Below are 15,088 nucleotides of genomic sequence, written 5' to 3'. Positions count from 1 at the left end.
AGTCCCGCTTCGTCACAGGGGTCATCTCTGCAAGGCCCAGCGCAGTCAGAGCCGAGGGCCCTGGGAGGGCCTGCTTAGGCACAGGTGGAGTGGGGTGAGCACAGGGCTGGGAGCCAGGAACGGCTGGGAGCCAGGAACACCTGAGCTGTAATGGCAACTCTGCCATAGCCTGGTCCAGCCCAGGGGATTTCACCTGTTTTCCCAAAGTCCCCTGCTGTAGTCGTGGCCTCGTGGCTATACGGGTGGGGAGAACAGCCCTGAGCTGCCTGCCCCGTGGTTCTGTCTGGCCTAAGAGGCCTGGCGCTGACAAGAGCCTGGGAGTGCTCCTGCCTCACCCTAACCCCAATGTCGAGCCAGTGTACCCCAATGGCAAAGGGGGGTGTCACCCCTCTGGAGGCTAACAGCCCACTACTGCTGCCAGTGAGCGGTGCTGCTCCCTGAGCCCAAGCAGAAGAGGGGTGTCCTTTAGCCTGAGGTTTGCACCCTATTGGTGAGTGCTGGCCTGTCTCCTTATGCCATATTCTTGGATATGCTGCCCTGTGTCCCGCAGGCGATGGTGTCTGGGGCCCCAGCTGTTGCATGTCAGATCCAGCCTGGTCCCCATCCCAGGAATTCTGGTTCAGAGACGGATCACCAGCTCGGAGCTGCTGGGTCCGGCCTCACCCAGCTCTGCTCCCGCGTTCTGCATCGGGGTGAAGTTAAACTTAAGGCGAGGGCCATGGGCTGAAGCAAGGTCCTCCTCTCCAACCACAACTCCAGAGTCAGCCAAGGCCTGGCTCCACACGGACTTTAGACTGCTCTGGCCACATCCCAGCTGCCCTGCTCCTTGAGTTTGCCCCTGTGGGGCCCATCCCCGCTGGAGGAACAGGGCTGGAAAGGCCAGCACAGCTAGGATAAGCTTGGCCAAAGATCCCCAATTAAGGAGGCTGAAAACCAGCCTCTTGTTTAGTGGATTAGGTGGGATAATGGGAACCTCTTAGCTGGGGATTATCTGAACTGCTGCTTTGTGGAGAAGGGCCGAAGCTGACAGAGGTTTTGTGGCCTGGGGAGATTGCCGCTCAATCTGGTGTCTACTCCGGGAGGGCGAGATTATGAGCTGACCCAGCCGTATCAGCTGGAAGGCTGGAACAAGTTAGCAGGATTGGCATGGGGGGGATCTCATCGCAGCAGGGAAGCAAGCGTGAGAGTGCAGGTAGCTGGGCCCTGCGCCGTGCTCTCACTTTAAGAACTGAGTAGTCCCGGGCCTGGCCCCTGTGCTGTATGGTGCACCAGGCTGGGGGTGTCAGGGGAAGGGGTGTGGCGAGTTAATCTGGACCCCTTTCACTGAAGCATTTGGGGGGGCTCCTCTTCCTCCTCTCTCCACATCACACCAGCACCTCCCCTGGCTCTCAGCGTCTCTCTCTGGTCCGCCCTCTCCCAGCCCAGCTGCAGCTCAGTCCCAGAACGGGCCGTGGTTGGGCTGAGCTGAGCTCCTGGGGCTCTGAGAACAGGCACAGCCCAGTGGTGCCAGGCCTTGGGACGTGTCCAGAGGGACTTTAACCCCGAGCTCTATGGCTGGTGCTGCATGCTGCGGGAAGAGGTTCACCTCAGCAGGCCAGTGGGGTTTGTGGACCCAGGCTGTATTTCCCCGTGCCAGGGGCTAGGGGCCAGGCCTCCTGGTTTCTCTCTCTGCGCCACTAGCTGCCCTCTGTCCGGCCAAGCCCCTAGGGCCAGTGGGAATTCCTGGCTGAGGCTGCTGTGGATACAGGGAAGGGGCCAGGCGCGTTCTCTGCCCTGGCCCCGAGCTGTGCCAGCGCTGGCCAGGCGAAAGCAGAGGGCTCGACCGCAGATGGGATCACACGAGAGAGTCTTTATTTGGGGCAGGAAATGGACCCCACGGGTGCGAACGGCACCAGGGCTGCAATACAAGTGCTAAGGCTGCTCCTGCCCCCGCACAGCAGGGCAGGGACAGGGACAGGGGTAGGGCGGGTGCGAGGCAGGACATGGCACAAGGACAGCTGGCTGCAAATAGGAACTTTCTTCATCCCACCCTCCTCCAACTAGTGCAGCTGCTGCACATGGTGAACTCGCCCTTTTCTGGGCAGAGAGCAGCCACCTGGCCCAGGCAGGGCTCTCAGGACGGTGCTGAGCTGGGCGCAGTCTGAGCAGGAGGGGAGGGGGCAGGGGGAAGGGAATGGATGCAGGAGGCCCAAGGCTCGGAGCTGCTCCGGGTCTGGTTTTTCTTCTCAGTCTTTCTGCTCCCAGCCCCGGCCTGGCTGGCCCTGACACTCTGTCGGGTTGGGGGACCGGGGGGGAGAATGGCACTGTCTTGAATGCGCCTGCTGCTGGTCGTGTGCGTCTCAGCTGCCTCCACGTCCCCGCCGGGGGAGGTGCTGGGGAGATTAAGCTGCAATGGGGCCAGGGGGGTTGTTGTTATTTCTCAAGCCCTCCCTCCTGCCCTGGCCCAAAACTGCCTCCTACTGCTCTGGGCCTGGTGTGCATCTTGGTACCCACCCCTGCTCTCCCATCCCCCCAGGCCAGGTGTGGCTGTGACCTTCCCCCTCCCTCCCCAGCCCCTTCCCCTCCAAACTGGGGTCTAGGCGACAGAACACTTAGGACAAGCACAGTGCTGCACGGGCAGCCAGCAGCGGTCTCCCTGGGGGGCTGCCCCCAAAGCAGGGAGCCTGGTGCCAGGAAGTGGGGCGCACCTTCTCCTCTGCCTCCTGCCTTACTTCTTCTTGGGGATCTTCTCCTTCGTGACCAGGTCAGAGAACTCTGCAGGAAGATGAGGGAGAGGAGCAGTGGGTCCTGGGTCAGGCTGCCGTGTGTTTCGCGGCGAGCCGCACTTCGAGTCCGGGGAGATGGGTGGTAGGAGACCGTACTCTGCAGCTGGCTTCCTGCGCCTTCCAGGCACCCTATTGAATGTTGACACCCCCCCAAACAATGCAGCAGAGCGCAGTTCCAAAGAGGCCCCATGTTCCACCGAAAGGTGGGGGCAGGGTTAGCAGAGCTTGGATGCCCCAGGGGCAAGTGCTATGGACGCCCACCCTCCCGGCCGCCAGACAGCCCCCTACCTTGGAAATCAATCCTCCCATCCCCATCTGTGTCAGCCGCTTGGATTATAGCTTCAGCCTCCTCGTCTGACAAGGGCACCACAGGCATGATGCTGGGCACGGTGGACAGGATGTACCTGCGGGACACGTGGCACCAGGCTCAGGAGGTGGCTGAAGTCTCAGCTGGCCCGGGACAAGGAGGGTTTCACAGTGCCAGGCAGGGCAGAGTGACAGGTGAGGTTTGAGGGGACGAGCCAGACCCATGTAGCCCCTGCAGCATGACGATGGTGCCCAAGGCCTCTGGGTGTGCCCCAGGTGGTGGTCGATTGTCTGGGGAGTGGGGGCTTGTTAGGCTGACAGCAGGTGGATTCGGCTCACTGCAGGCAAGAGCCTGGAGCCCATGGTTCTTGGGAACGTGGTCTGAGAGGAGACAGGGCCAACACCCAGAGCAGCTCCTGGGCCTGCTGCAGCCTGTATCCCACCCCAGAACCAGGGGCACCATGGCAGCACTTAGCCCTAGCACCGGGTGCAGGTGCCAGCCTGGCAGCCCTGGGGAGCACAGTCCTCTGGCCAGTCAGCCTAGCGAATGCAGCACTAGCTCCCCCAGTGCTACCCTGCCAAGGTGGGGCACCACAGATGGGGGGCAAGTGTGGGAGGGAAGATGGATGTGGGCAGGGACAGGGGGTAGTGGGGGAGGGAGGGTACAAGCCTCTGGCTGTTACTTGATCTCGTTCCACTCGATGAAGCCGCTGTTATCCTTGTCCAGGAGCTGGAAAGCTTTGCGCACCTGCTCCTGCTGCTCGCTCGACGTCTGGAACTTCTGCATGTACTCGAAGAACTTGCCGTAGTTGAAGGCAGCTGCGGGCAGAGAGGGGCAGGGGACCCACCCGTCAGGAAGCAGGGGGCGGGCAAGCAGGCACCTGCCCATCACAGCAGGAGACAAACTAAGAACGAGCAGCAAAGCCCTGCCTCTGGCTCACTGCTGCTGGTTTCCAGCCCTGCGGTCTGGGCTGGCCCAGGGCAGGCTCAGACCAATGGCCAGGAACCTGCTGAGCCCCTTTAGCCCCTTGCCTGTCCCTTTGAATTCATTGTCCAAAAAAGGAAAGCTGGGGGACAACCCTCCCCATGCAATGCAGCCGGAGCCTGGGTCGGAGCCAGCCTCAATCCCAGGGCGGGCAGGGCCCAGCCCTGTGACCCTCCATACCATGATGTCTCATCTCCGAGGGCAGCAGGTCAATGTCCTTGTCCGTCAGGGACGTTCCCAAGGCCAGCGCCATCTTCTTGATTTGGCAGGAAAAATCCTCGGCCATCCTGTCCCCTGGCGAGGAAAGGGGAGAGCTGAGCTGAGAGCCTGGCTGGTGCCGCTGGGGGTTGCTTGTCCACAGGAGGATGCAGGTGCATGTGTGTGGATGGGGACGTTTCCCGGTGCTCCCCTTTGGGGAGGTCACCTAACCAGCTCTCATCCCTTCTCCAGCACCGGGGAGCCGGGGGCTAGTGGAGGCCGCAGGTTAAACCCCTGGGGACACTGGACTGGACCTGCCCCCCGGTGCTGATTAGTCTGCAGAGGGCTGGTAGTGGGTTTAGCACTGGAGAAATACACCAGACTGAGCGCCCAGGGGCCCAGCCCCCCCATGTAGGCGGGGCACCGAGTCTGCACCCCCGGCTCCTCACCACTGAGTCTCAGCCCTCGGTGGCTACTTGTCTGGGCTGAGCAGAGCCCACCCGCTGAGGGAACAGCTTGTCCCCTCCAGCGCTGCCAGTGTCCAGGGCTGAGAGCCCGCTGGCACGCGTGGCACTGGGACCTGCCGGGCTGTTTCAGCCAGGCTGCACCCCGGAGCCGCTGTGCAGCTTTGTCCATGCAGCGTGAGCCACCCAGAGCCGCTCCCAGCCGAGCTCCTCTCTGCCCTTCCGAGCCAGGTCAGGTGGACAAACAGCTGCTGCGAACCTGCCAGGAGCCAGGCCCAGGCCTGCTGCACTGGGGCTAGCCAGAAGCCAGGTGTTTGGTGTTACATGCCCCTAGCCCCAGCTGGTCTCCATGGCGGGCAGACCAAGAGCAGCCCTGCCTCTGCATCGCTCTCTCCAACTCGCCCCCGAGAGCGGCTCTGCCTCAGCGCGGGAGGGAGCGTTCATGCCCTCTGAGTCCTTCCCCTGATCTGTGCGTGGAGGTGGCACATCCTTCCCCCCAGTCCCTGCCCCCCACTTCCATTCTCCCAGCACCCCCCACCCGGCACGGTAGGACCATCCTGGAGACCGGCACTCAGAGGGGAGTGGTGCATGGGCACTGACACCTCCTGGAGAAGCAGCGGGCGTCTAAGGAGGTGTCCAGTGGCTGTGCCCTCCGGCTAAGCCAGCCCCCGTGCTCCCTGCTTTTGGATGCAGGGTTTCCCTGTGACAGTCGCTGGGAGTCCCACGGGTAAAACCTCCCAGGTTGCTGGAATTGCCTCCCCCTTTGTCACTGTTAAATGGGGGCACAGGGGGGCCTCAGCTGCTGGTGAATCCTCCGCATGGCTGGGCACGGGCCAGGCATCTCCAAGCTGACTCAGCTGTGCTGGGTGCATGCCGGGGGGGATGCGGGGGGGGGTGTGCTGAGAATCTCTGACTCCTCCCAGGTGGAACAAAGAGGGGGGAGGATGTTCCATGATCTACCAGGCTGTTTCCTGCCCCTGGGATCCCAGCCAAACTCCCCACCCCTGTGTTTTTGGCCTGATGCAGAGCTGGGAACCCTCTGGCACTGTGCAGTTTTGCACACTCACAGCATGACCCTGGCACACTCACACCAGGCAGTCTCAGTGCCTCCTGGGGGGATCTGCAGCACATGCCTTCAGGGCCTGGGTCAGAACGAGGGCAGAGCGGGGGGATTTTTCTAGTTCTACCTGGCTAGCTTCGAAGCTTGTGTCCCTGCGGAGCTGCTCAGAGGGACTAGGGCAAGAAACAGCCCCCGGCTTCCCTGAAGGCCTTGTGGAGATGCTGGCTAGAGGGAGCTCAGTAAGCCCCGTGCATCGCCTCCCATCCCCTGTGCTGACTCGCTGCCCGGTGTGGCTCATGGAGGAATGGGGCGATTTGCCCTGGCCGAGCGCTGCTTCCAGTCAGTTCTGCCAGGCTCCATGCCTAGGGGCCCCTTTCATAAGCACGTGTGTGCCAGAGGGTGCCCACGAGGCATTGGCTAGAATGTCTGCCCTGCAGCCGCCACGGCAGGGTTGCCCGCAGTGCCATGTGAACACCAGGCCTGGCTGACTCTGAGGTGATGGGATCCCAGCTGTACCATGGCTGGGGGATGGCATTTGGGCCCCTGCTCCTGGACACCAGGTTCTGTAGATGCTGCTGGCGCATTCCCATGGGGGCACTAGGGCCTGGCATTCCCGGGCTCTTTGGGCACCCGTGCCCATTGCTGGGCTCGGACCTTGGCTGGCCAGGCAGATGACAGCTGCTGGTCACTTGACTATCTGCGGCAGTACAAGGTCTGCAGAAAGTGTCAGGGGGCCCAGCCAATGGGCGTCCCCCTCCCCCGGCCTGGGGGCTCACCCCAAAGCTGGCTCTGTGCCCTGGTGGTTTGGAATGGCTGAGTGCCCCGGCACTTGCTTTCCTGCCCCCCCCCCCCCCGAGAGCTGCTGAGTTCTCCTGGCATATTGGGAGGATTTCTTTTACTTGTGACCTTTCATGGGAAGTCGACAGGGTTGGGCGCCCCCTCAGCCAACTCTCCAGGGCCCCGAGCCCGCTGCACGGCTTTCCCCAGGAGCGCAACACCCCACACAGGTCCCCTGCCCAGTTTTCTCTCAGCACAGGAACGGCCAGGGACCAGTGGGACAGTCAAACCGCCCCCTTCTCACCAAGGAGCCATTTCTCTTCTCCCTCTGTAGCCCCATCCAGCATGGGCTCTCGATTCACTCTGTGGGCGTTAGTTCATGGCACCTCTCAGTCTCACGCTGGGATTTCTAGCCCCATGTTACAGCTGGGCAAACGGGGCCAGAGAGGGATGGCGCCTCGCCTACAATGTGAGCTGAGAGTAGAACCCAGTGTCCTGGTTCCCAGCAGAAACCCCCAGACCAGCTGGGTCAAAGTCCGGGTTGACTTACCCCTGTGCCAGCCATAGGAGGGCAGCGGGCATGAGCCCTGCTCAGCCTCTCCTGGGCGGCAGGATGTCTCCCACTGGATTTATTATGTTGGTTGTTGATGGGGTCCCTCCACAAGCTCTTCTCTTTGCCCTCCGCCCCATGCCCTTGCTATGGGGACTGGCACCAGCTGCAGCGTCAGACCACAGCAGGGACCCTGGAAACCCTCCAGCGCCCCCGCCATGCCAGGAATCCTGCTCAAAGGGCAGAACCTCAAGCCCCCCTCCCATGGGAGCTCATGTATTTATTTCTGGGGGGTTGCATGTTGTTTTGAAGAAGGCTCCCTCTCTCTGGGACTCTTCTATTCACAGAACAGCGTCTTGTGATGTGACTCCGCTCTAGAGTTACACTGAGCGGAAATATTTCAGCCTTCCCAGTGGACTATCTGGTTCATGGGGCCAATGCAGCCGGCAGCTATTTGCGAAGGGCAGGGGCCTGCCCTGCTGGCTCTGGCCCCTCAGCTATATTGCGGGACTGGGACCTGGCCCTCAGCGAGCTCCTGGGGTGCCAAGCAGCCAGGCGCCCCAGCAAGGGGATGGACTGACATTTGAAAGGGGGAGCAAAATCCTTCCAGCAAAATCTTGGCCTTGCTGAGCCCAGATGTCACTGCTGACCCAGCACGAGTGCCAGGGGGACCCAAGGGAAGGGCCCAGGCTGGGCACTGGCAGAAGCCCTGAGTCCTTGGGCTGCCCGGCTGCTGAGCTCTGCAGGAGTGGGTATTCCCTCTCCCCCGGCATGAGGCCTGTGGCCCACTGGGACCGTAAGGGCCATTGCATTCGCCTTCTCTCCCTCGGGGGACTCCTGCATTGTATTTATTTAGAGTTTCAGTCACAGCGAGGGAGTTGGGGGGGGCAATCCCCTGTCCTGGGCTAGGGAACCCTTTGACTTTTAACAGTACAAAACAAAATCCCCCCACCCGGCAGCTCCCCCCCTCCCCACTGAACTGTAGCAGACCCAAGAGCTCAGCCAATGCCTGCCTGGGCTCTCGCCGGCCGTACCCCCCTCCCCGGCTGCACAGCCGAGATGGGCTTGCAGCATGCTCACAGGGTGACTCTAACCAGGCAGGCTGTAAGCTGGTCCCTGTGTGACCCATGGGCCCTGGCCTGTCCCCTGGGCTGGGTGGCCTCTGACGCCCACCAAAGAGCTGCACCTAAAGTCCTGCATTTGCCATCAGAGACGTGTCCCTCCCAACGGGCTCAAGGACTAACTGTGCAGCCGTGGACTCTGCAGACCTCTCCCTGACGGTGGCTGTGCCCCTAAACCAGCCACCCAGCTCCCAGGGCCTGCGAAGCACCCTCCCTCTTGTGGGGACAGAGCTGTGAGGGTCACATCCGGACTTGGTGGGCAGCGGGTGCCTTGCACAGTGCACTCAGACCCTGTGACTGTCGGAAGCCTTCTTGGTCGGCACTCAAAGGCTGGTAACTCATCATCACCTCCCTTCTCCATCTCCCCCTCGGGCTGGCCAGACCATTCCTGGTGGAGCCAGCTAGCAGAGCTGGGGGCTCTTTCCAAGCTGACTTCTCCCTTGTTTCCATGCATGGTTTACAGCTAATGTCTCGTTCCTCACCAGCTGCCTTCTCCTCTGGCTTTATTCCTGCCTAGGTCTCTGGCTGGCACTTACCTGGTACAGGCTTCGTGGCAGGCTCCTTCCCGAACAGCCCTCAGCAAGTTCTCCTTGGGCGCTAGGCGCGTCCCTGGTTTTTATAGGCAATACTTGGACTGGCTATTTAGGGAGTGCTGCACCTGTCAGCCACTGCAGCCCTCCTGGGCCCTTTCAAGACGCTGGCAGCAAGCGGCTTGAATTATCTTGGCATAGCTTAGCATTAGCAGAGCCTCATTAGCAGCTGGCATCTCACCACCTGCGCTGGCCATAGAGCTGCAGGAGAGGGAGTCTCCAGGGCAGACGCCTACTCCTGAAAGCCCTCTCTCACTCCAGGAGCAAGCAAAACTCCGCCACTGGGGTGACCAGGGGAGGGGAGGGGAGGGCCAACGTTGCTGAAGGGGAATAGTGGAATGGACAAGCTGCTTGCCAGCAGGGCCCACCTCCCAGGAGCCTCTGGAACCAGTGTCTGTGGGCACATTATCTGCACTATGAAGCATCTCGGGGTTCTGTCCTCTGTCTGAGACCTGGAAACTCATGACACTGACCCTGCTGTACATAACAATCCCACTGCCTTCCATCCAAGGCTCTTGCATCACGTCACCAATACCTGGTGGCCCAGCCCCTGTAGGGGAGGCATACTGGTGTCATTATCCCTAGTTTGCAGATAGGGAAACTGAGGCAGCAAACTGCGATGACTCACCCAATCTCACCCAGCAGACCAGCATCTCAGCTGAGACCAGAACCCAGGAGCCCTGTGTCCCTGTCTGTGCTCTTGCACTGAGAGGATTATGCTGCCTCTCCAACATGCTACCTGCCCCATGAAACCCACACTGCCGTTCTCCCCCAGCCTGCTGAAATGTGGGCCTCCAGGAAGGGCCCTGCAGCCCTGATGGCCTGGGGCCAGCAACCAGAAGCCTGCCGCAGGAACATTACGGAAAGCCAGGCCTGGGGATCTCCCGGCACCCTGGGGCAGCGTTCACACCCAGAGCTCTCTGAGAGAAGCCCTGCTGGACTTTGCCAAGGCGTCAGTGAAAGGCCAGGCCATGGAGCCAGAGGGTCTCGTGGGCAGAGGCTGCTTCACAATGGCAGGTTGCTTTAGGGCTAGGCCTCTTTCCCCATCTCCCAGCAGCTCCCTCCCGCCTCCACTCCTGGGCTGGAGCAGCAGCTGTGCTGGGACTCAGGCCAGCAGGGGCTGTTTGCCCTCCGAGACGCAGTGTGCTGCCCCTTGGACCAAGGCCTCTCTGCTGCCCGTTCTGCTGAGCTCTCTGCAGGATGCCGAGGCATGCACGGGGTTAACCTGCACCGTTTGTGTCGCTCCCACCCTGCCCTCCCTCCAGGCTGGGGGTTCCGTCTGGGGCCCAGAAATGGGGACGGTGAACCAAAGCCGCCACTAGAACAGGTCCCTTCTCTCTTACCAGCCCGCTAGGGGCTCCCCGCAGCCTCCAGTGCCCGGCCTGCACTGCAACCCCCATCTCTGGCTGCCGATGGCTGGGTGTGTGTGGGGGGGTGTTAAACACCTAATGGGGTCGCCTGAGGCACCTCCCCCTCACCCCAGATCCCAAAGTACCAAGTATTTTCTGGGGGGAGATTTCAGTTCTGGTTTATCATGAAAAAACAAAACCACTTTTTTTTTTTTAAACTGTTTTTTTCCAGTGACCAGGCTTTTCTGGGAGTATTTTTGTTCTGGCTGGTGGGCAAACATCTTCTTCCAGCAGCTCCTGCCCCAGCCCCCCCAGGCTGCTGTGTCCTGCCTGCCCGGGCTGGCAGTGATCTGACATCTCTGCATTCGCTGGGTGCTGGCGCCCCCTTTCCCCCCGCTGGCTAAGCAGAGGGCTAAGGAGAGAGACAGAGCCCCAGAGGGCAGGTCAGTGTGTGGGGAGCAGGCACAGCCGCTGTCCAGCCTGGGGAGAAGGGGAGGGCATGGTTCGTGGGCGTGGTTCGTGTCAGAACTGGGAAAGCCACCTCCCACCCTCGTCCCTGTACCAGAATCTGGGCAGCAGCTGCACGGCTGAATGGGGTTAGCACCCCGGGTAAGGTGCTCCGGGCCCAGCGGGGTTACCCCTGTGCACAGATCCTGGCCCCATCTCCTCTGAAGCATGCAGCATGCTGCAGCTACCACAGACTGGACAGTGGCGGAGCTGGATCTCAGCAGCGCTGCCAGGAGCAGGGAGCGGCGCCCAGGCAAACCCCAGCTGGGAGTAGCCTATCGCGGCATGCCTCTGGAGTCCCCCACAGGCACCAGCTGCAGGGTGCTCGCAGTTGGCCAGTCTCACAGAGGGCTGCCCCCGGCTGAATTTAGGTCTGGCAGAACTCAGCTCGGGCTGTCTTCTTCCGCAGGGGCCTGCCAGGGTTGCTTTTCAGCTGCAGCAGGAGGGGATTTCCCAAGGGATGCTCCCCTCCTCCCCTGATTTCATCCCTTGGCACTAGGAGAAATGCCGGGGCTCAGTTCTGCCCCGCCTGCCCAGTCTGGGTGTCAGATACCAAATCAGCCCATCTTCCGTTTGTCACTGGCAGCTCCAGGGCTGGTCGCAGTATGGGACGTCTGCCCAGCAGCATTGCTCGGGGCACGCTGGCCCCGCAGGCCGGGCGGTGAGACTGGCACCTCCCCCGGCTCGTAAGTGCCCTGCACCTTGCAGCAGGGTAGCATGTGAACAGCAAGGTCCTTCTGGCCTGTTCAGATCTGCCCCGGCTGGGGCTTTAGCCCCAGGATATCCTAACTTGGGGGAATGTCTAGGCCTCTCTCACCCACAAAGCTCAGCCTAGGGATCGGGGTTATGAGGTATGTCATGGATCCATCCGCCCTCAGCTTTTCAACAGACCCTGGGAGGAGCCCTTTTAGTGTGCCTAGGGGCCACTCTTCCTTCAGGGCTGGTCTCCTAGACCAGGCTGCTGGACTTCAGCATGCCGGCTGAAAGTCCTACCGTCAGGCTTGCCCACTCTCCGGGGGCTCCTGCACCCCCAGGCATGGGCAGTGATGGTGGAATGCAGTCTTGGGAATCCTTCCCAGAGATGGGAAGGATTTAAAGCACAGTCCAGGCTGGTCCAGCCAGAACGATTCAACAGCCACCCGGTAGGTTTGCAGGCTCTGTCTCTCACTCGCTTCGTCAGGCCCACTAGAGAGCTCCCAGCCTCTTCCTGAGATTCACCCTTTATCCCTGCGCCTGACCCCTCTGTCCGCTGGGGTCTCTGCTCAGCTGAGAGGCGGGGGAGTCCCCCTCTGAGGCTTTGCTTGCTTGGTTGGGGCTTTCCAGCATCTTCTCCAATTTTCCATTGAGAAGGGTCAGCCTTGGCCAGTCTTTTAATGACCCATTCAGTCCGCTAGGTGACCCCCACCCAGGTAGGTTTCTTAGGGCTTGTCTATGCTTCATTGCTACAGTGGCAGAGCTGCGTGGCTCTAGCGCTTCATTACAGACGCTACCTACACCGATAGGAGGGTTCTCCGGGCAGTGTAGGTGCTCCACCCCCCACCCTCCCGAGAGGCAGGAGCTAGGCTGATGGAAGAATTCTCCCATCGGCCTTGCGCTGTCTACACAGGGACTTATGTCGGCTTAACTGAGCTGTTCAGGGGGGTGGATTTTTCACACCTTGGCGCAATGTAGTTATGTCGACCTCATTTTCTAGTGTAGACCAGGCCTTAGTCTGTCCTCAGCGCAAACATAATCCTTTCCCCCTCACCGAGTAGCAGTGCAAACTATGGGGGAACCGAGGCACAAATAGGATTCATAACAACGATGTCCCACTTCGTCACAGAGTAGATTTCATTAGCATGGCAAACATATCAGTCTTTATCCTTCACTAATGCAGAGTGGGCTAGTGGCTAGAGCAAAGAACTTGGGAGTCAGGACTCCTGGGTTCTCTTCCTGTCATTGACTCATGGTGTAACTTCGGTCAAATTGTACTTCCTCTCTGGCCTCAGTTTCCTCACCTGAAAAACAGGCATAGTAATACTCCTACCTGCCTGGCCTGCATGCATATATATAAAGAGGAGAGCATAGTCTTGCATGTGTAGACGTGAGGCAGGCTTGTGGGAGGGGGGAGAGAAAATGGCTGCATCAGAACTGTGTGTGCTTTTGGGGGCAGGGACCGGTTGCATTCAGGTTTGTAAAGCACCATGCGAGTGCACATCACGGGATAATGGTGCCGTCAACGTCACTGAACTGCTCCGGATTAGTCCAGTTACTCTCAATCCTGGGCTGGTCTTTGAGAATTGTGGGGGAAACCCTGTGGCTGGGTATTCAAGCAATGTGTCACCACTGCTCTCTGGCTGCACATCCTGAACCTGATTCAAAGGGCACTTGGCTGGCACACACCCACTGCGTTACAGCAGGTGCAAACTCCTCTGCATTTGCATGTGTTAATTTTACATGCAAACATCTCCAGGGGGGTTAGAGGCCCTTTGAAAACGTGGCTCCATGAGCACAAACTCTGCAAATGAGAAACCAACAGCTTTTTCTCTGTCTGTAATGACAGGACTGCGATTCCAACGGCCGTGGCTGCTCTCCTGGCTGGGGCTTTGCTTGGAAACTAGGGTGAATTTTACTAAAGAAAACCCCATCTGACTCCTTTCCACTTAGGAGGAATATTCTTTCCATGTGTGTTGTGCTCTCTGCTCTTGTTCAGCCCGTGTGCTGTGCAACCACTCTCACAATCCTCCACGCTGGTTACAAGGGGGAATTGTGCTGATCAGACCTGGGTACAAAGCAATGTAATCTCGAGTCCCAGGGAGAAAGCAAATTAGCTCTGAATGATGCGGCTGCCTTCCTGGAGAACGTTTATTTGCAAGAAGACTTTAATTTCTCCAAGCCAGAATCTATTTGTGGCAGCGCGACAGCTGCAGTGCAGTTTTCTTTGCAAGCTCAGGTCTTCTGAACAATTAACAGTGCACGTAAATTTGGCATTCAATATTAAAAGTGCAGGAGAGGATGCTCCCTGTTGTGCTAAAAGCTCAACCCTATCAGCATGCTGCTATGCCCGTGCAGCTGGGCTAAACTTCCATCCTCCGATGAGGGCTTCCAGTCACCACATCCCAGCAGATGCACCCCTGCAGACCTCGGGGGAAGTCTGCGCCGCTTTGGAAGACTTCAGCTGGCCTTTTTCTCCATGCTGGGATGGACCAAGAACCGTCACTCGGGCCCATCTCCGGCTTTGTGAGGGGTTCTTCCTTCTAGCCCTATGAGGGTGCAGCCCAATGGCTGTCCCAGGAAGGGCTGCGGTGACCTTTCCCTCCAGGCAGTCCATTGACTGCTGAGGAACGTCCCATGCTGTGGACGTTGGCACGGGGCTGCTGGTCCAGCACCATGCAGAAGACCAAGGTGAACTCTGCAACAGGACAATCAGCAGGGGCTGTTGGGGTGAACTGGGCATGGGAGACCTAGCGAGCCTTGGCACCAGGGGAGCAGCTAGTAGGTCACCGGGGCCTGGGAACATTCAATCATGTGCCAATCAAGTGAGGTAAATGTCCGGAAGGCAGGGAGGGGAAGGTGCACCTCTAGCTGAGCACGGCCTCCCCCTGGGCGTGTTGCAACACCACTGTTTGGGAAAATAGGGCCACCTGTTTGGTTCGGTCAGGTCTGTGGCCTAGAAAGGGAGGGGAGTCCCTCTGGCTGCCCTGGTTAGATGAGAGCTTTTCTGCCACCTCCCCATGAGATGCTGGGTCCTCAGATCATTCCCTTGCCCCACTAGCTCCTGCCTGGCCAGCTGCGCGGCACTATGCTGACCTGGGAGTGACCGCCAGGGTGGTGTGAGCCATCTTGCCTCCTGGTGACGCCGTGAATCCCATATTCAGCGAGAGCAGCTTTGCTGATCGCGGAAGCAGCCGCTTTCCAATGACTCCGAACACTCTCTCCATCTTTTACGTGGACGCTCTCCAAGCACTTCGGACACCAATAAAAAGAACTTCATGTGCTCTCCCTGCTCTGCCTTTGTGACGCAGCCAAAGATCATCCCCCATCGTAGACAGGGAAACCGAGGGACAGGTGAACGGTGAAGTGACTTTCCCAAGGTCACACAGCAAGTCAGTGGCAGGGCTAGGAACGGAACCCAGCACTCCCGCTTTCTCTGTTTTAAAACCAGTGGAAAGGCACAAATCTCCCCGGAGCCCCGTGAGGAATCTGAACGGCACTGGGGCAGCTAGGCTGGCTGAAGCAGTGAAGAGCTGGATGCTCTGTGCACCAAGGCCAAGTCTGGGTCCGCTGCAGCCACGCAGCCCTGCCAGACGAGACGCCCTCCTGAGGGAGACGCCTGCAGTGCTGAACCAGGGCTGTGCTGGGACTGCTGCCAGTCGGGCTCTGTTGGGATCCAGCTCTCATTGTAGCTAAAGCCCCCGGGCTCCAGGCAGGGGCATG

The 15,088-nt window shown here is 59.9% G+C and overlaps 1 protein-coding gene across 2 annotated transcripts; it reads right to left on the bottom strand.

The window, feature by feature from the left end:
- Positions 1-2,581: 2,581 nt before the first annotated feature.
- PVALEF (parvalbumin like EF-hand containing) lies at positions 2,582-9,064 on the bottom strand. Of its 2 annotated transcripts, none has more exons than XM_038371025.2 (5): positions 8,763-9,064; positions 4,237-4,350; positions 3,755-3,890; positions 3,054-3,169; positions 2,582-2,754 (listed from the first exon to the last, which is right to left on the bottom strand). In XM_038371025.2, exons 2-5 carry the CDS (start codon positions 4,340-4,342, stop codon positions 2,708-2,710), a joined length of 405 nt encoding a protein of 134 aa, XP_038226953.1. In that variant the 5' UTR covers positions 4,343-4,350; positions 8,763-9,064; the 3' UTR covers positions 2,582-2,707. The 2 variants fall into 2 exon arrangements, with proteins under 2 accessions (XP_038226953.1, XP_043353456.1); XM_043497521.1 differs by lacking the exon at positions 8,763-9,064 and adding an exon at positions 4,755-4,964.
- Between the last annotated feature and the right edge of the window lie 6,024 nt (positions 9,065-15,088).

Source organism: Dermochelys coriacea, chromosome 14 (genome assembly GCF_009764565.3).
Source record: "Dermochelys coriacea isolate rDerCor1 chromosome 14, rDerCor1.pri.v4, whole genome shotgun sequence".
In the NCBI taxonomy this organism is placed as follows: Eukaryota; Metazoa; Chordata; order Testudines; family Dermochelyidae; genus Dermochelys; species Dermochelys coriacea.
Note: the sequence above shows the minus strand (reverse complement) of the source record. Positions and strands in the feature narration are given on the sequence as shown.